The sequence below is a fragment of the Tetrahymena thermophila genome (genome assembly GCF_000189635.1).
Source record: "Tetrahymena thermophila SB210 genomic scaffold scf_8254375, whole genome shotgun sequence".
Lineage (NCBI taxonomy): Eukaryota > Ciliophora > Oligohymenophorea > Hymenostomatida > Tetrahymenidae > Tetrahymena > Tetrahymena thermophila.
Window position 1 is genome coordinate 13,134 of NW_002476159.1, and position 26,306 is coordinate 39,439.

General features: G+C 18.9%; 4 protein-coding genes across 4 annotated transcripts in view; 3 read left to right on the plus strand and 1 right to left on the minus strand. All coding sequences in view use genetic code 6, as the record gives it.

The window, feature by feature from the left end:
* TTHERM_01318480 (eukaryotic translation initiation factor 5A) overlaps positions 1-121 on the plus strand; it is a gene marked incomplete at both ends in the record, with an annotated part of 555 nt that extends 434 nt beyond the window's left edge. Inside the window, one exon of the mRNA XM_001024749.3 lies at positions 1-121. This exon is cut by the window's left edge and continues 434 nt beyond it. Within this exon, the coding sequence (XP_001024749.3) occupies positions 1-121 (121 nt within the window).
* A 6,680-nt stretch (positions 122-6,801) lies between these two features.
* TTHERM_001318490 (kinase domain protein) lies at positions 6,802-14,045 on the plus strand (the record flags this gene model as incomplete). Its single annotated transcript, XM_012800199.1, has 16 exons — positions 6,802-6,830; positions 7,150-7,239; positions 7,427-7,516; positions 7,780-7,869; positions 8,126-8,215; positions 8,475-8,564; positions 8,831-8,920; positions 9,569-9,658; positions 9,920-10,009; positions 11,544-11,633; positions 11,898-11,987; positions 12,237-12,326; positions 12,888-12,977; positions 13,235-13,324; positions 13,576-13,665; positions 13,925-14,045. 16 exons carry the CDS (start codon positions 6,802-6,804, stop codon positions 14,043-14,045), a joined length of 1,410 nt encoding a protein of 469 aa, XP_012655653.1.
* Positions 14,046-15,552: 1,507 nt separating this feature from the next.
* TTHERM_001318501 (kinase domain protein) lies at positions 15,553-18,681 on the plus strand (the record flags this gene model as incomplete). Its single annotated transcript, XM_012800200.1, has 14 exons — positions 15,553-15,888; positions 15,937-16,044; positions 16,110-16,464; positions 16,522-16,716; positions 16,779-16,867; positions 16,917-16,976; positions 17,036-17,329; positions 17,511-17,554; positions 17,650-17,739; positions 17,847-17,936; positions 18,044-18,133; positions 18,241-18,330; positions 18,438-18,527; positions 18,603-18,681. 14 exons carry the CDS (start codon positions 15,553-15,555, stop codon positions 18,679-18,681), a joined length of 2,010 nt encoding a protein of 669 aa, XP_012655654.1.
* A 359-nt stretch (positions 18,682-19,040) lies between these two features.
* TTHERM_01319520 (translation initiation factor eIF-5A family protein, putative) lies at positions 19,041-24,804 on the minus strand (the record flags this gene model as incomplete). Its single annotated transcript, XM_001024754.2, has 27 exons — positions 19,041-19,122; positions 19,203-19,277; positions 19,364-19,453; positions 19,576-19,665; positions 19,796-19,885; positions 20,016-20,105; positions 20,228-20,317; positions 20,435-20,524; positions 20,659-20,748; positions 20,879-20,968; positions 21,097-21,186; positions 21,313-21,402; positions 21,524-21,613; positions 21,744-21,833; positions 21,930-22,019; positions 22,149-22,238; positions 22,369-22,458; positions 22,574-22,663; positions 22,787-22,876; positions 23,114-23,203; positions 23,336-23,425; positions 23,565-23,654; positions 23,750-23,839; positions 23,944-24,033; positions 24,138-24,227; positions 24,284-24,361; positions 24,578-24,804. The coding sequence occupies 27 exons, from the start codon at positions 24,802-24,804 to the stop codon at positions 19,041-19,043; spliced, it is 2,532 nt and encodes an 843-aa protein (XP_001024754.2).
* Positions 24,805-26,306: the final 1,502 nt, after the last annotated feature.

A 26,306-nucleotide genomic window follows, 5' to 3' on the forward strand; every position in this document is an offset into this window, starting at 1 on the left:
TGAGTTACAAATGGTGGAAAAACTGAGAAGTGACTTTGAAAGCTAAAAAGATATTCTTATCTCTATTATTTAAGCTATGGGATAAGAAAAGATGATCTCATACAGAGAAATAGTTAATTGAAAAATTAAATAATACATTTTTCAGATTAATAATAATATCGACAAAAAAATAATATAAATTAATTCAAAATATTTTTATATAAAATTATTATTTTTATGAATTATGCGAAGTATTTTGAATTTAATAAATTTGCAGTAATTTAAGAAATCTATTTTTAATACATATTTTAAGATATTCAGTCATATTTATTTTATGCATATTAGTTTAACAAATATTATTAAATGAGTGATAATTGTTATTTATTTATTTATTAAATAATAAGACTTTGACAGTATAGCCAAATGCCATTCAAAAATTTAGTAAATTGAGATCACTATATTTTTGAATGGCTGATGCGTTTGAATTTGATTTATATAAAAATAAATAATTTTATAATAGAATTTAATTAATAATATTAATCATTTTAATTTATATCAATATATCTCATTTTTCTATTCAATTTTTATATTCTCAAATTTTCAAAGTAAAATAAATTTTTTTTACACTACCCTGATTTCAAAATCTTAGTAAAAATAGTCACTCATTTGTAGAATAAATAATCATCAAGGTTAAAATAAAAAAATATATTTGAGTGTTTTCAATCATGTTATCTAATTACTCATGACAAATAAATAATAAATAAAAATTCAGGGGTTGCAATTTAATCCTTAATATGTTATGGGATAATATTTAAGGTTAAAACTTTTATTGTTTTTGGTAAAAACTGAGGGCTGGTTTTACAGAAATTCATTTATTAAAGTAAATTTAATTGTAAATTTTCATTTATTTATTTTATAAGCTATTAATTAACTCAGTAAAAGTTAATTAATATTCATAAATATAAAAATAATAATAATAAATCTATATATTATCTATCTATCTATCTTTTTATATTTTAGGTTAAATAAATTATCTTATTAAAAAATTTTATATAACAAAACATATTATTTTCTATTATTCTAATATTTTTTATTTATTCATCCTTTTTCACTGCTTGACTATCACCAGATTATGATTTTTAAGACAACTAATCTTTTTGATTTAAGACACTTACTTTTTAATTAATTTTTATTTGATTTTGATAAACCACAAATCCTTTTATTTTATATTAAATTAAAGCTGAATAAAAAAGAAAAAGATAAATAAATCAAATAAAAAGTTAATAAACAAATTAAAAGAGTTTTATTGTTTTAAATTTTATTTTATAACTAACAAATAAACTGAATTTACTTAAGTTAAAGTCTCAATTTTTAGAGATTATTGCAATTTGCTAAAGCAGAACCTAATTTTGATGCACCTTTTTCACCTATAGAATTAGAACTTTTTAAATATTGAAGAAAAAATATATAATTAGCAAGTTATTTAGTAGGAAAAAATTAAGAAAAAATATGAAATAATAAAAATAAATATTGAAAATAAAAAAATGAGTTAAATTAAGATTGATAGAAGAAAAATATACAAAAGTAAGTACAAAATTAAAATAAAAATAAACAAATCAAAAGAGTTTTATTGTTTTAAATTCAATTTTATAAGTAAAAACATATATCAAAATCCAAAACATATAAACTGAATTTACTCAAGTTAAAGTGCCAAACTTGAGAGATTAGTGCATTTTGCTAAAGCAAAACCTAATCTTGATGCGCCTGACTCAACAATACAATTAAATCTTTTTAAATATTGAAAAAAAAATATATAATTAATAAGTTATTTAGAAGAGAAAAATATGAAATAATAAGAAATGAATTAATAAATAATAAAAGCATTTGTTGAAAAATTTAGTTAAAATTTGAAAAGATAGACGAAAAATAGACACGAATACAATAAAAAAGAAAAAGAAAAGTAAATCAAATAAACAAATCAAAAGAGTTTTATTGCTTTAAATTTATTTATTAAGTAAAAATATAACAATCAAAAACAAATAAACTAAATTTACCCAAGATAAAGTGTCAAATTTGAGAGATTAGCGCAATTTGCTAAAGCAGAACCTAAGTATGATCCTTCTAAACAACGAATAGAATTGTTTCTTTTTAAACATTGAAGAAGAAATATATTATTAATTAATAAGTTATTTAGGAGGGAAAAATGAAGAAAAAATAAGAAATGAATAAATAAATCTAAATCAAATGTTGAAAAAAAATGAGTTTAATTATGAAAAAATAGAAGAAAAATAGACACTAGTGCAATAAAAAAGAAAAAAAAAAGTAAATCAAATAAACAAATCTAAATAATTTTATTATTTTAAATTGAATTCGAAAAAAAAAAAATATATATATATATATATATCATAATCCAAAACAAATAAACTGAATTTACTAAAGATTAAGTGTCAAATTTGAGAGATTAGTGCAATTTGCTAAAGCGGAACCCAATTAAAATGCACCATAATCAAAAATACTTTTGTTCCTTTTTAAATATTGAAGAAAAAATATATTATTAATAAATTATTTAGAAGGGAAAAATTAAAAAAAAATATGATATTGTAAAAAATCAATAAATAAATAAATAAATAATAAAAGAAAACTTTGAAAAAAATGAGTTAAATTATGAAAACACAGAAGAAAAATAGACAAGAGTAACATAAAATAGAAAAAAAAGTAAATCAAATACAAATCTAATAAACAAATTAAAGAGTTTTATTGTTTTAAATTGAATTTTATAAGCAAAAATATATATCACAATCCAAAACAGATAAACTGAATTTACTCAAGACTAAGTGCAAATTTTGATAGATTAGTGCAATATGCTAAAGCAGAAATTAAGTTTGATGCACCTTAACCACCAATTAAACAACTACTTTTTAAATATTGAAGAAAAAATATATAATTAATAAATTTTTTAGAAAGGAAAAATGAAGAAAAAATATTAAATAATAAGAAATTAATAACTAATCAAAACAATTGTTGAAAAAAAACTATAAAAAAGAAAAATAAAAGTAAATTAAAATAACAAATCAAAAGAGTTTTATTGTTTTAAATTTAATTTATTAAGTAAAAATATATAAAGATAATGTGAATTTACTTAAGATTTAGTTACAAATTTGAGAGATTAGTGCACTTTGCTAAAGCAGAACCTAAGTTTGATGCATCTTACTCTTGAATAGGATTAGATCTTTTTAAACATTGAAAAAATATATATTTAATTAATAAGTTATTTGAAGGGAAAAATGAAGAAAACATATGAAAAATATAATAAATAAAAAATAAAAGCAAATGTTGAAAAAAAGAGAGCTAAATTATGAAAAGTTTAAGAAAAATAGATATGAGTAGGTAAAATAATATAGAAAAAGAAAACTAAATCAAATACAAATCTAATAAACAAATGAAAGAGTTTTATTGTTTTAAATTGAATTAAAGAAGTAAAAATATATATCACAATCCAAAATAGATAAACTGAATTTACTTAAGACAAAGTGTCAAATTTGATAGATTAGTGCAATTTGCTAAAGCAAAAATTAAGTTTGATGCACCTTAACCACCAATTAAACATTTACTTTTTAAATATTGAAGAGAATATATTATATTAATAAGTTATTTACAAGTGAAAAATGAAAAAAAAAATATTTTATTATAAAAAATGAATTAATAAATAAATAATAATAAAAGCAAATGTTGGAAAAAAAAAATGAGTTAAATAATGAAAAGATAAAAGAAAATAGACACAATTGCAATAAAAAATAAAAATAAAAGGAAATCTAATAAACAAATCAAAAGAGTTTTATTGTTTTAAATTAAATTTTTTAGTAAAATTATCACAACCCAAAACATATAAACTGAATTTACTTAAGATGAAGTGTCAAATCTGAGAGATTAGTGCATTTGCTAAAGCAGAGCCTAAGTTTAACGCACCTTAATCGTGAATAGGATTATATCTTTTTAAACATTGAAGAAAAAATATATTATTAATTAATAAGTTATTTAGAAGGGAAAAATGAAGAAAAAATATGAAATAATAAGAAATGAATAAATAAATAAATAAATAATAAAAGCAAAGGTAAAATAAAAAATTAGTTAAATTAAGATAAGATAGATAATCCAAAACAAATAAACTGAATTTACCTAAGATTAAGCGTCAAATATGAGAGATTAATGCAATTTGCTAAAGCTGAAACTAAGTTTGATAAACCTTAATCACCAATTATATTGAAACTTTTTAAATATTGAAGAAAAATATATTATAAATTAGTTATTTAGAAGGAAAAAAATAAGTAAAAATATGAAATAATAAAAAATGAATAATTAAATAATAAAATCAAGTGTTGAAAAAAAATGAGCTAAATTATGAAAAGATAGAATAAAAATAGACACAAGTAATATAAAAAAGAAAAAGAAAAGTAAACCAAATAAATAAATAAATCAATAGAGTTTTATTGTTTTGAATTGAATAATATTAGTAAAAATATTAATCAAAATCCAAAACAAATAAACTGAATTTACTGAAGATGAAGTGTCAAATCTGAGAGATTAGTGCATTTTGCTAAAGCAGAACCATATTTTAATGCATCTTAATCATTAATTTTATCTCTTTTTAAATATTGAAGAAAAAATATATTATTATTAAGTTATAATTTTAGAATTTAAAAATGAAGAAAAATATGAAATAACAAGAAAAAATGGGGAGGTGGTAAATAATAGGAAACCACTTTCCATGATAAATAACTTATGATGATAAGATTGTTTTTTTAAAGGACTTATTTTAATTTCCTCATATTTACCTCCCCCTGACAAATATTACAATTAAAAAACAAATTAAATTAAGAAAGCTAGATGAAAATTAAACAAAAGCATAATAAAAAAGAAAAAGAAAAGTTAATCAAATAAAAAGCTAAGCTAATAAACAAATCATAAGAGTTTTATTAAATTGATTTTTATAAATATAAAATTACAATCCAAAACTAATAAACTTTTTTTATCAAATAAATGTTTTAGAAGGAAAAAATGAATTAAAAATATTAAATAATAATAAATGGATAATGAATTTAAAATATTATTAAAATAAAAATTAAATCATAATAACTAAAAAAACATTTGTAAAAAAAATGTACTAAATAAAATAGGGGATAATTTCTATTAGAAAAATAATATTTTTAATGAACTGAAAATTAAATATTTACATTGGCGTTGGTTAAATATTGAGAATCTAGTGAGATTTAAATGAAGAGTTTAAGAACTTTTTATATTAATAAAAATAATTTTAAAGTATATTGATAAAAAATAAATAATTACTTCTTTTAAACTAAAGTAATATTTAATCTATTATATGTTGTTCTTTTTTTAATATTGAATGCAACCCATGGAAATTTAATTAATTATTAGTGGATAAAGAGAATAAATCAATTATGAATTTTTTAATTTACTTTGGTAAGAGAAGTCAGCGTAACATTAGTTATTAAATCTTAATATTTCTATTTAAAGTGTTTAATTAGAAATATAGTAGGAACTAGAGATTGGATATAAAAAATAATGAAAATGCGAAATTACATAAAATAAATTTTGATTTATTTAGGGGTATTTTTATAATTAGATTTATTTTTATATTTTTTAAAATCTTTCATTATTAAATAATTAATTAATATTTTCTTTTAAAATAAATAAACATGTTGATAATATTACAAAATAAAAATCTATTATAAATTATAAAATAAATATTTTTAATAAAAAGCAAAATAAAATTATTAAATTTATTAATCTATTTTATTTATAGCAAATCCAGGAATTAAATTCTTAATTCTCCACATTCATAAGAATTTAATACCTGGAATTGCTATAATTAGAGATATAAAAAATATTCCTAAAATTACAGAGCTAAAACAGAAAAATCTACTTAAAAACATTATTTTTATAATATTTAAGAAGATTACTAGAATTTTTTCAAATATGACTAAATAAATAACTAACAATATCTAATTCCTACTAAATTTTTAAGTATTTGTTTTAAATATAAATATTAAGTTTAAATAATGAATGTTAAATTAATTTTTCTGTGATATCTATCTTTTCATAAAACAAAATATATAAATTAATATTTGATAATTAATTAATTAATTATTATATTTATTTTTCCTTTTTATCTACTCATAATTAAATTTGATAAATTGCTATTCAATATTTTTGAAAAAAAAAATAAATGATGTAATAGATTAAAGAATATAATAATTTAGAAGAAGTAATTATTAATTTTTTTATTAATATCCTTTATATTTATATAAAATTAATAAAAAAAGTTTTTAAGCTCTTCACTTTTATCTCATTAGGTTCTCAATATTGATCTGAGGTATATTTAATTAAAAAATATTATTAATATTTTTTGTATATTTAATTTTCAATTTATTTAAATAAATAATTTTTATAATAGAATTATCATTAATATTTATTTATTGATTTTTATCAAATTAAAAATTTTTTAGTTATTTTAACTTAATTTTCATTTCAATTTTAAATTATTTATTATTATTATTTGATATTTTTTCTTAATTTTTTGCTATTAAAACTTACACTTAATAAAAGTAGTTTATTTTTTTTGGATTGTAATATTTTTAATTATAAAACTTAATTTAAAACATTAAAGCTCTTTTAATTTAATTTCCTTTTTCTTTTGATTATGATTTCTTATTTATTCATTCTTTGTTAATTTTATTAATTATGAATTAATCTTATTATTTCAAATTTTTTCTTCATTTTCCCCCTCTAATTAACTAGAGTGAGATGCCTGTTTAATTTATAATAGGCGAAATGTAACATATCTTAATAACATAATAAATAAAGCTAAATTCGCTTAAACAACTTAATTTTTGAATTTTTAAAAAGCTTTAAATTCACAAAATGTAAAATTTGAAATAATATCTACATACCTATATATATATTATTATAACATATCATTTTTTTTGAAAAAAATAAATTTTGAAAAATTTTACAATGAAAAAAAATTCATAAAAAATATTTAAAATTTTAATTTTATAAAATATAAAAACTGGTAAATAAAACTCGCTTATTGTAAATTTGTATGGCAACTTACTCTATTTTATGATATTTTTTTCTTCAATATTTAAAAAGTTGGAAAAAAATTGGTTCAATAGGTGCATCAGACTTAGGTTCTGCTTTAGCAAATTGCATTAATCTCTCAAATTTGACACTTGAACTTTGGTAAAAACAGTTTATTTGTTTTGGATTGTGATTTTGTTCTTTCTTTGTTAATTTAACTCATCATTTTATTTTCAACTTTTGCTTTTATTATTAATTAATTAATCTTATTTATTATTTCATATTTTTCTTCATTTTTTCCTTCTAATTAACTATTTAAAGATATATTTTTACTTCAATATTTAAAAAGTGAAAATAAAATTGGTGCAATCGGTGCATCAGGCTTAGGTTCTGCTTTCGCAAATTGCATTAATCTCTCAAATTTGACACTTGACCTTGCGTAAAAACAGTTTATTTGTTTTGAATTGTGATACTTTTAATTATAAAAACTAATTAAAAACAATAAAGCTCTTTTTTCTTTTTCTTTTTATTGTGCTTGCTTTTTTTTTGTTCTTACTTTGTTAATTTAGCTCATCATTTTATTTTGAACTTTTGCTTTTATCATTAATTAATTAATCTTATTTATTATTTCATATTTTTTCTTCATTTTTTTCTTCTAATTTAACTATTTAATGTCATATTTTTTCTTCAATATTTAAAAAGTGACAATTAAATTGATGCAATGGGTGCATAAGGCTTAGGTTCTGCATTAGCAAATTGCATTAATCTCTCAAATTTGACACTTTATCTTGAGTAAAAACAGTTTATTTGACATTTATTGTGATATTTTTAATTATAAAAACTAATTAAAAACAATAAAGCTCTTTTTTCTTTTTCTTTTTATTGTGCGCGCTTTTTTTTGTTATTTCTTTGTTAATTTAACTCATCATTTAATTTTCAACTTTTGCTTTTATTATTAATTAATATTATTTATTATTTCATATTTTTCTTCATTTTTTCCTTCTAATTAACTATTTAATGATATATTTTTTCTTCAATATTTAAAAAGTGATAATTAAATTGGTGCAATGGGTGCATCAGGCTTAGGTTCTGCTTTCGCAAATTGCATTAATCTCTCAAATTTGACACTTGGCCTTGCGTAAAAACAGTTTTTTGTTTAGGATTGTGATATTTTTCATTATAAAAACTAATTAAAAACAATAAAGCTCTTTTTTCTTTTTCTTTTTATTGTGCTTGCATTTTTTTTGTTCTTTCTTTGTTAATTTAGTTCATTATTTTATTTTTAAATTTTGATTTTATTATTAATTAGTTAATCTTATTTATTATTTCATATTTTTTCTTCATTTTTTCCTTCTAATTAACTATTTAAAGATATTTTTTCTTCAATATTTAAAAAGTGGTAATTAAATTGGTGCAATGGGTGCATCAGGCTTAGGTTCTGCATTAGCAAATTGCATTAATCTCTCAAATTTGACACTTAGCCTTGAGTAAAAACAGTTTATTTGTTTTGGATTGTGATATTTTTAATTATAAAAACTAATTAAAAACAATAAAGCTCTTTTTTCTTTTTCTTTTTATTGTGCTTGCTTTTTTTTTGTTCTTTCTTTGTTAATTTAGCTCATCATTTTATTTTGAACTTTTGCATTTATTATTAATTAATTAATCTTATTTATTATTTCATATATATTTTTCTTCATTTTTTTCTTCTAATTTAACTATTTAATGACATATTTTTTCTTCAATATTTAAAAAGTGACAATTAAATTGATGCAATGGGTGCATAAGGCTTAGGTTCTGCATTAGCAAATTGCATTAATCTCTCAAATTTGACACTTTATCTTGTGTAAAAACAGTTTATTTGACATTGATTGTGATATTTTTAATTATAAAAACTAATTAAAAAAAATAAAGCTCTTTTTTCTTTTTCTTTTTATTGTGCGCGCTTTTTTTTGTTTGTTCTTTATTAATTTAACTCATCATTTTACTTTTAACTTTGCTTTTATTATTAATTAATTAATCTTATTTATTATTTCATATTTTTCTTCATTTTTTCCTTTTAATTAACTATTTAATGATATATTTTTTTTTCATATTTAAAAAGATTGAATTAAATTGGTTCAGAATAGAATAGAAATACTCGCACATATAAATGCACTCAGAATACATCTTAAATAGAATATTTTATATTAGTTTTATAAATTTTATTTGTTTTTGTATTATTAAATATATAGACATATTTATTTTGTAAATTGCCTCTAATTAATAATTTAAAAATTTATTGGTCTAATTAAAAAAAATAAAGCACTTTTTTCTTTTTCTTTTTATTGTACTTGCTTTTTTTTTGTTCTTTGTATGTTATTTTAACACATCATTTTATTTTCAACTTTTGCTTTTATTATTAATTAATCTTATTTATTATTTCATATTTTTTCTCAGATTTTCTTTCTAATTAACTATTTAACGATATATTTTTTCTTCAATATTTAAAAAGATTGAATTAAATTGGTGATGAAGGTGCATCAGGCTTAGGTTCTGCATTAGCAAATTGCATTAATCTCTCAAATTTGACACTTGACCTTGCGTAAAAACAGTTTATTTGTCTTTGATTGTGATATTTTTAATTATAAAAACTAATTAAAAACAATAAAGCTCTTTTTTCTTTTTCTTGTTATTGTACTTGCTTTTTTTTGTTTGTTCTTTATTAATTTAACTCATCATTTTACTTTTAACTTTTGCTTTTATTATTAATTAATTAATCTTATTTATTATTTCATATTTTTTCTTCATTTTTTCCTTCTAATTAACTATTTAATGACATATTTTTTCTTCAATATTTAAAAAGTGGTAATTAAATTGGTGCAATGGGTGCATCAGGCTTAGGTTCTGCATTAGCCAATTGTATTAATCTATCAAATTTGAGACTTCAGCTTTCGTAAAAACAATTTATTTGTTTTGGATTGTGATATTCTTAATTATAAAAATGAATGTTAAACAAAAAAGCTCCTTGAATTTATTTGATAGCTTTTATTAGATTTATTTTTTTTATCTTTTTTCTTCCTCTAATGTTATTTTATTTATTTAATAATTAATTTAAGGAATAATTTTTAATTTAAAAGTTTATTTTATTTAATATTTTTTAAAAATTTACATAAATATATTATAAAAGTTGTTACAAAATGAATGAATCATAAAAATTTAAAGTAATAAGAAAATTTCTAAAAGAGCATTAACTACTAGAATTTTTTCAAATATGACTAAATAACTCGCAATATCTAATTCCTACTATATATATTTTTAAGTATTTATTTTGAATACAAATATTAAGTTTAAATAATGAATGTTAAATTAATTTTTCTGTGATATATATCTCTTCATAAAACAAAATATATAAATTAATATTTGATAAATAAATATTTATTTGTTCTTTTTATCCATTTATAATTAATTAATTAAATTTCATAAATTGCTTGCTATTCAATATTTTTGAAAATAAAAAAATAAATGTTATAATAGATTAAAAAATATAACAAATTAGAAGAAGTAATTATTAATTTTTTTATTAATATCCTTTAAATTTATATAAATTAATAAAAAAAGTTTTTAAGCTCTTCACTTTTATCTCATTAAGTTCTCCATATTGATCTCTCGTATATTTTATTTATAATTATTATTTATATTATTATTATTAATATTATTATTATTTTTGTTTATTAAATTTTCAATTTATTTAAATAAATAATTTTTAAAAAAGAATTATCATTATTATTTATTGATTTTTATTAAAATAAAAATTTTTTAGTTATTTTAACTTAATTTTTATTTCAATTTTTAATTATTATTATTTATTTTTTATTATTTGATATTTTTTCTTGATTTTTTGCTATTAAAACTTACACTTAATAAAAGCAGTTTATTTGTTTTGGATTGCAATATTTTTAATTATAAAACTTAATTTAAAACATTAAAGCTCTTTTAATTTATTTATTTTCCTTTTTCTTTTTATTATGATTTCTTATTTATTCACTCTTTGCAAATTTTATTAATTATCAACTAATCTTATTATTTCATATTTTTTCTTCATTTTTCCCTTCTAATTAACAAGAGTGAAATGCCTATTTAATTTCTAAAAGGCGAAATGTAACATATCTTAATAACATAATAAATAAAGCTAAATAAATTAGCTTAAAACAGCTTTATTTTTGAGTTTTTAGAAAGCTTTAAATTCACAAAATGTAAAATTTGAAATAATATATACATATCGGATATTATAAAAGCATATCATTTTTTTGAAAATATAAATTTTTAAAAATTTTACGAACTCAAAAATGATGAAAAAAATTCATAAAATATATTTAAAATTTTAATTTTATAAAATGTAAAAACTGGTATATAAAACTCGCTTTTTGTAAATTTATATGGCAACTTATTCTATTTTATGATATATTTTTTCTTCAATATTTAAAAAGTGAAAATTAAATTGATGATGAATATGCATCAGGCTTAGGATCTGCTTTAGCAAATTGCATTAATCTCTCAAATTTGAAACTTAACCTTGGGTAAAAACAGTTTATTTGTTTTGGATTGTGATATTTTTAATTATAAAAACTAATTAAATACAATAAAGCTCTTTTTTCTTTTTCTTTTTATTGTGCTTGCTTGCTTTTTTTTGTTCTTTCTTTGTTAATTTAACTCATCATTTTATTTTCAACTTTTGCTTTTATTATTAATTAATTAATCTTATTTATTATTTCATTTTTTTCTTCATTTTTTCCTTCTAATTAACTATTTAATGATATATTTTTTCTTCAATATTTAAAAAGTGGCAATTAAATTGGTGATAAAGGTACATCAGGCTTAGGTTCTACTTTAGCAAATTGCATTAATCTCTCAAATTTGACACTTTATCTTGGGTAAAAACAGTTAATTTGTTTTGGATTGAGATATTTTTAATTATTAAAACTAATTAAAAACAATAAAGTTCATTTTTCTTTTTCTATTTATTGTGCTTGCTTTTTTTTTTCTTTCTTTGTTAATTTAACTCATCATTTTATTTTCAACTTTTGCTTTTATTATTAGTTAATTAATCTTATTTATTATTTCATATTTTTTCCTTCTAATTAACTATTTAATGATATATTTTTTCTTCAATATTTAAAAAGTAGGAATAAAATTGGTGCAATGGGTGTATCAGGCTTAGGTTCTGCTTTAGCAAATTGCATTAATCTCTCAAATTTGACACTTCTTCTTTTGTAAAAACAGTTTATTTGTTTTGGATTGTGATATTTTGAATTATAAAAACTAATTAAAAACAATAAAGCTCTTTTTTCTTTTTCTTTTTATTGTGCTTGCTTGCTTTTTTTTGTTCTTTCTTTACTAATTTAACTCATCATTTTATTTTCAACTTTTGCTTTTATTATTAATTAATTAATCTTATTTATTATTTCATATTTTTTCCTTCTAATTAACTATTTAATGACATATTTTTTTTTCAATATTTAAAAAGTAACAATTTAATTGGTGATAGAATAGAATAGAAATACTCGCACATATAAATGCACTCAGAATACAACTTAAAATTAAATTTTATTATATTTATAATATATTTCTTTTGTTTTATTATGTATTTATTAGTTTTACAAGTACTTTAAAAATCTTATTTTTAATTTTCCTCTAATAATTTAACTCATCATTTTATTTTTTCAACTTTTGCTTTATTATTAATTAATCTTATTTAATATTTCATATTTTTTCTTCATTTTTTCCTTCTAATTAACTATTTAATGACATATTTTTTTTCAATATTTAAAAAGTTGCAATTAAATTGGTGCAATTGGTGCATCAGGCTTAAGTTCTGCTTTAGCAAATTGCATTAATCTCTCAAATTTGACACTTGACCTTTCGTAAAAAATGTTTATTTGTTTTGGATTGTGATATTTTTAATTATAAAAACTAATTAAAAACAATAAAGCTCATTTTTCTTTATCTTTTTATTGCGCTTGCTTGCTTTTTGTTGTTATTTCTTTGTTAATTTAACTCATCATTTTATTTTCAACTTTTGCTTTTATTATTTATTAATTAATCTTATTTAATATTTCATATTTTTTCTTCTAATTAATTAACTATTTAATGACATATTTTTTCTTCAATATTTAAAAAGTTAGAATAAAATTGGTGCAATTGGTACATCAGGCTTAGGTTCTGCTTTAGCAAATTGCATTTATCTCTCAAATTTGACACTTGACCTTTAGTAAAAACAGTTTTTTTGTTTTGGATTGTGATATTTTTAATTATAAAACTAATTTAAAACAATAAAGCTCTTTTTTCTTTTTCTTTTTATTGTGCTTGCTTTTTTTCTTCTTTCTTTGTTAATTTAACTCATCCTTTTATTTTTAACTCTTGCATTTATTTTTTATTTATCTTATTTTTTCATATATTTTCTTCATTTTTTCATTCTAATTAACAGATAAATTATTTATTTTTTCTTCAATATTTAATAAGTGGCAATTAAATTGGTGATGAAGGTGCAACAGGCTTAGGTTCTGCTTTAGCAAAGAGCCTTAACCTTTCAAATTTGACACTTAAACTTTGGTAAGAACAGTTTATTTATATTGGATTGTGAAATTTTTATGGTAAAACTAATTAAAAACAATAATGAAAGCTATTTTTTCTATTTCTTTTTATTGAACTTGTTTGCTTTTTTGTTCTTTCTTTTCTAATTTAACAGCTCATCATTTTATTTTAACTTTTGATTTTATTTTTCATTAATCTTATTATTTCATCTTTTTTCTTCATTTTTTCCTTCTAATTAACTAACAAATTATATATTTATTCTTCAATATTTAAAAAGTGTCAATTAAATTGGTGCAATTGATGCATTAGGCTTAGGTTCTGCTTTAGCAAAGTACATTAATCTCTCAAATTTGACACTTGATCTTGAGTAATAACAGTTTATTTATTTTGATTTGTGAAATTTTTAATGATAAAAACTAATTTAAAACAATAAAGCTCTTTGAATTTATTTGATAGCTTTTTTATGATTTATTTATTTATCTTTTTTTATTCCACTAATTTTATTTTATTTATTAATTTAAATTTTTAATTTAAAAGTTTATTTTATTTAATGTTTATTTAAAATTTACACAAATTTTTTATAAAAGTTTTGAATAATTGAATAAATAATAAAAATTGAAAGTAAAAAGCAAGTGTCTTAAATTAAAAAGATTAGTTGTCTTTAAAATATTACTCTTATGATAAACAAGTTGCGAAAAATGATGAATAAATATTAAATGTTTGAATAATTATATCTTATATGTTTTATAAAATAATATTTTGAAAAAGTTTTTTTAACCTTAATAAGAGATAGTTAGATAGATTTAATTATTGTTTTTATATTTAAATAACTCATACTTTTATAATTTAATAAATAGCCTAAAAAAAATAAAAAAATTTATAAATTTAAAATTTTAATTTACATAAATAAGTTAATTCCTCTTCAGACATTCATCCAATTTCATCAAAAACAATCAAATCATTTGTAATTTTAGTATTATAATTTATCTTATTAAACTATATAAATGCCCAGCTTTTATATGCTAGTTAGATTTTAATCTTAAATACTATTATCCATCAATCAATTTCCATCTATTTTTTATTTACCATGATTAATTAGATGCCATAATTTAAAACCTTAGGGAAAAATCAAATTTTACTTTTTAAAAAAGTTAAAAAAAACAATAATTTAAGTTTTTATTTAATCAATTAAAAGAATAAGTTTAAGGTAAGTCATAATAAAAGCTTCTTAAATTTTAAATTACATAAATTTAAATCTAAAAATAAGATAAAATTATCATTTCAGTATAATTTAAAGTTTTATTCAAGAAATTTATTAATTTTTAAATAACTAAATTATTTAACTTATTAAATTAAAAACTTTAAAGTTACTTAGATAATTTATACTAAACTTAAGGATTTTCAACAAATAATTATACTAAATTGATCTATTTAATTCTGAATATAAAATATTTATTTGCAAACAAACAAACAAACAGATTTAAACTTTTGTAAATTTTAAAAATAAAATTGATAAAATTCTGTTTTTGGATGCTTTTTAATTAACAATAGCTTCAATAAATTCTAAAAATCTTTCAAAAAACTTTCTTTTTATTATGTTTTATATCTTAAATTTTATTAAAATATTATAGGTGATCTAGCTTTTGCATCTGCACTCTAGAACAACAAATCTAGAATATCTTTTTCCAAATTCGTATTTAAAATTCTTTTTGATTTGTTTTTTTATATTTTTTATTTAAATATAGAAAGGAACTCAATCTTACAGTGCACCAGAAGTAGATTAAGGAATATTCAAAAAAGCTGTAAATTATTTATTTAGTTTAATATTTGCTATTAACTTCATTTATATCCTTTTTTTTTTATTTGCTTTTTTTAAAAAAAAATATTACAAATCTTATTTCAAAAATGATTTATCTCCCATAAACAAACAGATAAATAAAATAAAAAATTGTTTTAATAATTTAGTCAGATATATTTTCTGTTGGTTTAGTGCTATTAGAGCTAGATAACATTCAGACCTTCGATTTCACAAAAACAACAAATTAGCAAAAGTTTGAGATTTAGTTTGGGAATATTTTCACAAGCTTTTAGATAAATAGACAGTCTTAAATTTACAAGGTAGCCAAGCAATGTATAGAATTCGCTCCTAAAAATCGTATACCTCCTGTAGATTTACTAATTCAGTTTATTGCTTCGAATTAAAACTACTTAGATGTAGAGATTTCATCCATATTAAATAAGGTAAATTTTATTATTTTTATGAATCATAAATTAGTTTTTTTTGTAAAGAAATAATTGCAGAAAAAAGCAGAATAGCTCTCTTAAATTTAGAACAGTGTAGTAGAAAAATCAAAGAAATAAGAAATTGAACTCCTATAAATTTCTTAAATCTATAAGGTAATCATTAAGTTTAAATTTAATGATCTATATCATTTATTATTTCATTTGAAAATGTATTTTAGGATTAAAAATTTGAAATGTTGATTTAAGAATTTAAATAGCTGAAAGAAAAGCCTTTTTAAATATTTGAATATCAAATTATTCTCGATTTACTCTCAAAAAAGACTGAATATGATTCTAATTTCGAATTCATTTCTGTTGGGGCTACTGGTTTAATTCTTGGAGTTTATAACAAATCATAAAAAAGACACTCAGCTTTAAAAATTTAGAGAGTTTCATCCAAACATGAAATTGTTCGAGAAATTGGAATAATCAGAGATTGCTAAATGCCTCTTGTAATCAAGTTCTATGGTTTCTTTTACCTAGATGTTACCAAGAAAGAGGACTTCGTTGTGTATGAAATTGAAAAATGTTCTGGTATTAAATAAATTAATTTAGAAAAAATAAATAAATTATTTGTCTTGATTTTATTAGGTAACTTAAAGCAATACTTTAACAGATTGAAGAAAGATAAGATTTAGCTCAATGATGAAGAGAAAATGCAAATAGCTATTTAAGTAATTGATGTTATTAACTACTTACATTACAATCATATTGTCCATAGAGATATTAAGCTTGAGAATATCCTTTATATAGACAATCAATCTTAAGTTCCAATCATAAAACTAAGTAATTAAATCTATAGTTATATATTTATCTGTTTTTCTTAATATATTTTTTTAAATAATTAGCTGACTTTGATTAAGCAAGAAAAATGTTTTATAATTGGATTATAATTAATGGAGATTTTGTTAAAGACTACAAGCCTATTAAAGGAGCAGTAAAATTTTTTTAATTAAAAAAAAAACAATTAAGAATATAATAAAAAGTGTGGCTCTCTTGGATATATATCACCTGAGATATTTAACACCTTGTTATATACATTCTAGGTAAAATAAATAATATTAATTAATTTTATTAAATATTTGATTTATTTAAAATCCAATAGAGCGAAATCTTTTCACTAGGAGTTTGTTTAGCTGTTATAGACAATTTTGAAACATTGGAACCATCTCTTAAATAAAAAAATCTTGATTCCCTACATGGCTTTAAAATTCCTTTTGAACCAAGTCATCTTGTAAAAAATGAATTGATAAAAAGAAACACAAAAATCTATGATATAATTCTAAATACTGTTGCATTTAATCAGGAAAAAAGAAAGAATTTATCTTCTATTATTGCTGATCTGCATTAAAAATATGGATATTAATTTTATTCTAAAGAAATTACTTCTTTTTAAAACGTAAATATATTAAATTACCGTAATTTCTCCAATTCTCGTTATTTGCATTTGAAAATAAAACCACTTCCTTAATTGAGAGTTTTATAAAAACCTCCATTAAGTTATTGATTTAAAAAAAAACCACTTTAGACGAGAAATTGCGGTTTTCATATTTTTTATTTTATTTTTTACATAAAAATAGACTCCCTCTAGTTTCTAATATTGCAAGATAGTTAATTTTAATTTGTAATTTTATTTTTAATCAAAAATATTTAATATCAATTATTAATATTTGTTTTCATTTCTAAACTTATAATCATAAATTTGTAAATTTTAATTAGACCAAACAATATAGGCCCATATGGGGCGAAAGCAGTAGCTTCCGAAATAGCTAAATGTCCTACTCTCTCCACTTTAACCCTTCACCTCTAGTAATTTTTTACACATTTTCTCAATTTATAGTTTAAATAAATAATTAAAAAAATCAAAAAATAAAAGAATATATATTTATTTAAGTATTTTTGTAAATTTTAATTAGTAATAACAATATAGGCCCAGATGGGGCGAAAGCAGTAGCTTCCGAAATAGCTAAATGTCCTACTCTCTCCACTTTAACCCTTGATCTTGAGTAATTTTTTACACATTTTCTCAATTTATAGTTTAAATAAATAATTAAAAAAATCAAAAAATAAAAGAATATATATTTATTTAAGTATTTTTGTAAATTTTAATTAGATCAAACAATATAGGCCCAGATGGGGCGAAAGCAGTAGCTTCCGAAATAGCTAAATGTCCTACTCTCTCCACTTTAAGCCTTTGGCTATAGTAATTTTTTACACATTTTCTCAATTTATAGTTTAAATAAATAATTAAAAAAATCAAAAAATAAAAGAATATATATTTATTTAAGTATTTTTGTAAATTTTAATTAGATCAAACAATATAGGCCCAGATGGGGCGAAAGCAGTAGCTTCCGAAATAGCTAAATGTCCTACTCTCTCCACTTTAACCCTTCACCTCTAGTAATTTTTTACACATTTTCTCAATTTATAGTTTAAATAAATAATTAAAAAAATCAAAAAATAAAAGAATATATATTTATTTAAGTATTTTTGTAAATTTTAATTAGATCAAACAATATAGGCCCTGATGGGGCGAAAGCACTAGCTTCCGAAGTAGCTAAATGTCTTACTCTCTCCACTTTAAATCTTTATTTAAAGTAATTTTGAAGAAATTTAAATTCTTAAAATAACATTTGATTTGTATAAATAAAATATATTTTAAAAATAATAAGTAATAACAAGCTTAATGGAGATGAATTATTATTGGAAACTAAGTTTAGAAAAAATATGACAATTAATATAGTATATTGAAATATATTTATAAGATAAATGACTGATCTGATAATCAGGAAAATAATTTTTATAATAAATAGTAGAATTTCTTAATATTTATTTTTTTATTATTTCAAATTATATTTTTTGAAAATAATATTTTAATAATATATAAAGAAATCGGTTTGATTTTATGTAGTTTTCATTATAAAAAAATCCTTAATATATAAAAAATTTTAATTATTTGTTTTAATAATAATTAAACTATGATATTAAATCAATTAATTTTTCCGAAAATGGTTTTAATTACAAAAAATATACAAAGATTATACAATTTTTTTATTCAATCTTTTATTTACTGTTAATAAATAAATATATTTAATTATTCATTAGTAAATTCAATATATTTTTAATATTACTAATCTTTTTACTTTTTAAGCTAATCTTTTGATTTCTATTATTCTTTATTCAGGTAACTCACTTTTAATAAATATAAATTTATTTTTTAGATAATTAAAAAAATTTTACTTAAAATTATAAACAAAAAAAAAAGTAGTTACCTTATAAATAGCTTCAATAGCTTTATATTTTTACAGTTGACAATTTCTCTGGATTTTAGAAGCTTCTCATTATTACTTATAAAATAAAAATAAAAATTTTTAATAACATCTTAAAAACTTTAACTCATTTTTTTAAAAAGTTAAAAGTGATGTAAATTTACTTTATCCCAAATTCTAAATTTGTTAGTTGAGTGCAGTTACTCAAACCTAATCCAATATTTTATGCTCCTTTATCACTTATATTATTGCCCCTTTTTAAACAAAATAAATCAATTTATTAACTATTTAAATTTTTTTTGAAATATAAATCAAAATATATAAAATAATTCAAACTTTTTTTTGTTATCAATAAATAAATGCAATATTATTTTACTTCATGAAAAATTTGAGATTAGTTAGGAATTTCCAGTTACCAAGTGCTGTACCAATAGTAGAAGCTCCATCATCCCCAATTTAATTTTAGCTTTTATAAATGCAAATCATGTTTAATTAAAAATTTAAGACATTTTTTCAATTTAATGTATTTTTAATTTAGTTTGAATAAAATGCTTAGACATAATTTTTATTAAATGTTATAAATGAAATAAATTTACCTTATGTCAAATTCTAAATTTGTAAGTTGAGTGCAGTTACTCAAACCTAATCCAATATTTTATGCTCCTTTATCACCGATTTTATTGCCCCTATTTAAACAAAATAAATCAATTTATTAACTGTTTAAATTTGTTTTGAAATTTAAATCAAAATATATTAATTAATTCAAACTTTTTTTAGTTATAAATGAATAAATAAATTAATATAATATAATTTTACTAAATGTAAAACTTGAGATTAGTTAGGAATTTGCATTTACTAAGTGCTTTAACTATATTAGAAGTTCCATTATCCCCAATTAAATTGTAGCTTTTATAAAATCAAATTATGTTTAATTAAAAATTTAAGACATTTTTTCAATTTAATGTATTTTTAATTTAGCTTGAATAAAACATAATTTTTATTAAATGTTTTTAATCAAATAAATCTACCTTATGTTAAATTATAAATTTGCAAGTAGAGTGCACTTACTCAAAACTAATCCAATATTTTATGCTCCTTTATTACAGATTTAATTGCTCCTTTTTAAACAAAATAAAAATATAAATCAATTTGAAATTTAAATCAAAGTATATTAAATAATTCAAACTTTTTTTAGTTATCAATGAATAAATAAATATAATATAATATAATTTTACTAGATGTAAAATTTGAGATTAGTTAAGAATTTGCAGTTACCAAGTGCTTTAATAATATTAGAAGTTCCATCATCCCCAATTAAATTTTAGCTGTTATAAAATCAAATTTTGTTTAATTAAAAATTTAAGACATTTTTTCAATTTATTGTTTTTTTAATTTAGTTTGAATAAAATGCTTTGACATCATTTTTGTTAAAAGTTATAAATGAAATAAATAAATTTACCTTATGTCAAATTCTAAATTTGCAAGTTGAGTGCACTTACTCAAACCTAATCCAATATTTTATGCTCCTTTATCACCGATAAAATTGCCCCTTTTCAAACAAAATAAATCAATATATTAACTAATTAAATTTGTTTTGAAATTTAAATCAAAATATAATAAATAATTCAAACTTTTTTTAGTTATCAATAAATAAATAAATTAAAAAATTATAATTTTACTAAATGTAAAATTTGAGATAAGTTAGGAATTTGCATTTACCAAGTGCTGTACCAATAGTAGAAGCTCCATCATCATAAATAAAATTTATGCTTTTTTAAAAGTAAAAAATGTTTATTAAAAATTTAAGACATTTTTTCAATTTAATGTTTTTTAATTTAGTTTGAATAAAATGATTTGACAAAATTTTTATCAAAAGTTTTTAATGAAATAAATTTACCTTATATCAAATTCTAAATTTGTAAGTTGAGTGCAGTTACTCAAACCTAATCCAATATTTTATGCCCCTTTAATACCGATTTTATTGCCCCTTTTTAAACAAAATAAATCAATTTATTAACTATTTAAATTTGTTTTGAAATATAAATCAAAATATATTAAATAATTCAAACTTTTTTTTGTTATCAATGAATAAATAAAAACAATATAATTTTACTTAATGTAAAATTTGAGATTAGTTAGGAATTTGCAGTTGCCAAGTGCTGTACCAATAGTAGAAGCTCCATCATCCCCAATTTTATTTTAGCTTTTATAAATGCAAATCATGTTTAATTAAAAATTTAGGACATTTTTTCAATTTTTAATTTAGTTTGAATAAAATGTTTTGACATAATTTTTATTAAATGTTATAAATAAAATAAATTTACCTTATGTCAAATTCTAAATTTTTAAGTTGAGTGCAGTTACTCAAACCTAATCCAATATTTTATGCTCCTTTATCACCAATATGATTGCCACTTTTAAAACAAAATAAATTAATTTATAAACTATTTAAATTTGTTTTGAAATTTAAATCAAAGTATATTAAATAATTCAAACTTTTTTTAGTTATCAATAAATAAATAAATTAAAAAATTATAATTTTACTAAATATAAAATTTGAGATAAGTTAGGAATTTGCAGTTACCAAGTGCTGTACCAATAGTAGAAGCTCCATTATCCCCAATTTAATTGTAGCTTTTATAAAAGCAAATTATGTTTTTTAATTTAGCATTAATAAAATACTTTAACATAATTTTTATTAAAAGTTATAACTGAAATAAATAAATTTACCTTATGTCAAATTCTAAATTTGTAAGTTGAGTGCAGTTACTCAAACCTAATCCAATATTTTATGCTCCCTTATCACAGATAAAATTGTTCCTTTTTAAACAAAATAAATAAATTTATTAACTATTTAAACTTGTTTTGAAATTTTAATCAAAATATATTAAAAAATTCAAACTTTTTTAGTTATCAATAAATAAATAAATAAATATAATATTATTTTACTAAATGTAAAATTTGAGATTAATAAGGGATTTGCAGTTACCAAATGCTGTTCCAATAGTAGAAGTTCCCTCACCCCCAATTTAATTTTAGCTTGTATTAATGCAAATAATGTTTAATAGAAAATTAAAAATATTTTATAAATTTAAAGTTTTTTTAATTCAGTTTGAATAATATGCTTAGACATAATTTTTTTAAAAAGTTATATATGAAATAAATTTACTTTATAATAAATTCTAAATTTGTAAGTTGTGAGCAGTTACTCAAACCTAATCCAATATTTATTGCTCCTTTATCACCAATTTTATTGCCCCTTTTCAAACAAAATAAATTAATTTATTAACTATTTAAATAAGTTTTGAAATTAAAATCAAATTATAAATTCAAACTTTTTTTAGTAATCAATAAATAAAAGAATATAATTTTACTAAATGTAAAATTTGAGATTAGTTAGGAATTTGCAGTTAGTAAGTACTGTTCCAATAGTAGAAGTTCCATCACCCCCAATTTAATTTTAGCTTTTATAAATGCAAATCATGTTTAATTAAAAATTTAAGACATATTATAAATTAGAGTATTTTTAATTAAGTTAAAATAAAAAACTTTTTCATATTTTATCAAAAATAATAAATAAAATTTACCTTATATCAAATATTAAATTAGTAAGTTGAGTGCATTTTCTTAAGCCTAATCCAATATTTTATGCTCCATAATCTCCAATTTAATTTCCACTTTTTAAATAAAATAAATTGTTTAATTAAATATTTAAATTTATTTTAGAAAATAATTAAAACCATAAATAAACTTAATGTATAAAATTTAACTTTTTTTAAATAATAAAAAAAGACATTTACTAAAAAAAAAAAAATCAAATTATTAACAAATAAATTATTTTAAAACAATCTCAAAAATAAAAATTTCATAAATTTTTTTTAGATCATCAAAATTAATTGTAAAATTAAAATTACCTAAGACACAATTTTAAATTAAAAAGTAACTGTAAGTTACTTAATGCTGTTCCAAAACAATATGCTCCTCTATCCCCAATTTGATTATTACTTTTATAATAAAAAATAATATACTAATAAATAAATTTATAATCCTTTACTTGATTAATTTAAAACATTTTAAAATTACTAAAAAAATATTAAAATCTTTTTAATTTTGAAAAAATGAAAAATAAAAATTACCATAACTCAAATTTTAAATTCTCTAGTAATTAACAGCTACCTAGTACTTAACAAATAGCTGATGTTCCTTCTTCTCCAATTTAATTGTTACTAATAAAACATAAAAGAATATATAAATAAAAATTATTGACAATTTAAAAAATGTTTAAGGATTAAATTGATTAAAAAATTTATTTAATTGTCTACAATTAATTTAAATTTATCCTTTAAAAAAACTAAAATGAATTACGAGAGGTTCATATCTAGATGAGTCAACATTTTACAATTAATTAATGTCGTACTTAAAGAAAATGCACCTTCTTTTCCAAATTAATTTGAACTTTTTTAAGTTTTTATTTATTTACAATTAGATATAAAATTATATTGAAAAATAATTTTTTAATTTATAAACGTTAATCAATAAATAAAGTTTACACTGCATTTAAAGTTAAAGTTGTGAGTTTAGCACAATTACTAATACCTTCTGCAATACTTGATATCCCTCTATCACCTATTTTATTTTTCCTTTCCAAAAAAAGATATTTAAAAAATAATTATGTGCCTTTTAAATAATGCAATAAATAAATAAATTTAACTGAATATGCTTAATATAATTCAAATGAAATTACCAAAGCTGCAGATTTAAGTTATTAAGTGATTTACAGTTACGTAATACCTAGCTAATGCAAACTGCATCTTCATCTCCTAATTAATTTCCGCTTTTATTATAAAATATTCTTGAATATAATTTAGTTTAGATAATGAAAAATTTTAATGAGTTTTAAATAAAGATGAATTATATTAAAAAATAAATAAATTATACTCTAAATTTAGCTATAAAATGTTAAGATTAATTAGATTGCTCATAGTTTCTTCTAATAGTATATTTCCTTAAGCTTCAATATTATTTAATCTTTCAAATTAAAAATAAATCAATTCTATACCAATAGTTAGTTAGTTCTATTTTACCTAAGTTATTGACAATCGTGATTTCCTTTGTAATAAGTATTTAGGAAAAACAAAATTTGAGAGTATATTTAATCATTGCTATTTAAATAAGATAAATTTAAAGCTATTTTAATTTATTTAAATTATTAAATTAACATATATAAATTAATATTTTATTTAAAATTATTTAAGATTCAAACTTTAAGCTTTTAATAAATGGTAGAAATAACTAGGGTAAGAAGATAATGTTATACTTTATAAAACAATTTGTAGGATATATTAAGATTTAATAAAATAAAAAATATATTTATTTACCTCACACCATTACCAGTTTCAACAAATTCCTTTAAGCAGGGATATTTAGTAAATAATTAATTTATCTAATCATTTGAAATATTTTCCTTACTACATGTTAGATTCATAGCAAAAATTAATTAAGTAATTTATGATAATAAAGTTAATTGATTACTTAAGATTTAATACTAAAGATTTTAATTTTTAACATTAAACTAAAGAATTGTTGAGTTAAGCAACTTGTTCATTACTAAGAGTACAATTTCTATTTATTTTATAAATAATAACAAAAGAATTTAATTTATCTATAAATTAATTAATTAATGAATAAAATGTTTTAAATTTTATTTATTCTTAATTTTTTAATAAAAAATTTTAAAATATTTATTTTTATGAAAAAAAATATTGCTTGTTTTGAAAAATTTATGATTAAATATGAATGAATTAATGAATGAATGAATGAATAAATAAATATTTATATATTTCTTACTTTAATTGTAAGTCAATATGAGTTAGATTATTTAAGTTAGATTTCATTAACTGTTTGTAAAAAAAAAAGATTTTATAATAATAAATAAAATTAAAAATGATGGTTACATCTTATAGAATATTTAAAGAGGTATTCTATTATTCCCTTTTTTTTTATTTATTTCCCATTTAAATTTCTTTTGTTATTTATTTATTTATTAATTAATTATGATCAGAAATTAATAATTTTGATTATTAAAAAAATTATTGGTTTTCTTTTTTAAATATTCTTACTTAATTTGTGCCATTCTAAAAAAATATATTGTAGATACTCACTCCTATATTAGCACCCATATTTTTAAATTTTTTATTTTGAATTAATTTATATAAAATGAGGATTTTAGCTATACCTCGTTTCTCGTTCGTTTTTATTATCGAGGTAATACGGTAAATAAAAATAAGAATAATTATTAAAGTAAAATAATATTTTTACCAGATATTAAGTTTCAAAATTGAGAAATTAGAAATCTTTGCCAAACAAGAACCGATATAGAATTTCCTCGATTCAATTTTTGTGAAAAATATTTAGTTTTTTTTAAATTATTTATTAATTCTGTAGGATTTAAAAAGTAAAGTTCAAAAATAAATAATTTATGTAAAAATTATAAAAGAAAGTATAAATTTAAAAGAATAAATGTATAATTAGAGGCAATCAAACAAGTTCTTTAATAAAATAATATTTATTTCTGAAATTTATCATGCTGAAAAAAACAATAAATTATTAGTAATTATAAAAAAGATTTTTACCTAAGATTAAATGCAAAATTAGAAAGATTATTACAATTTTATAAATCATTAAAAAAGTATGATATATTTTTGTCATCAAAATAATTATATCTTTTATAATCATTAGAAAAATAATTTAATTTAAATGGGATAGAATTTGAATTTAAGTCTTAAAAAAAGAATTATTTTAAATTAAAATTAAAGGCTAAAAAAGGTTAAAAAGGCTAAAAATTTAAAAAAATAAAGAAATCAAAGAATAGAAAATCATATAAAATTAGCTAAATTAATTAAACTTATCAAATAAGAATTTTTATGTTTAATAATTTATACATAAAGAAAAAAAGATAAATAAAATAACTATTATACTCAAAATCGATTGCCAAAATTTATAGATTAGCACATTTGCTACACAAGAACTTAGGTATTAAGCAGAATTTGAATCAATTTTATAATTCCTTTTTTTATATTTTTAAGAAAATCTTTAAATTAATAAACC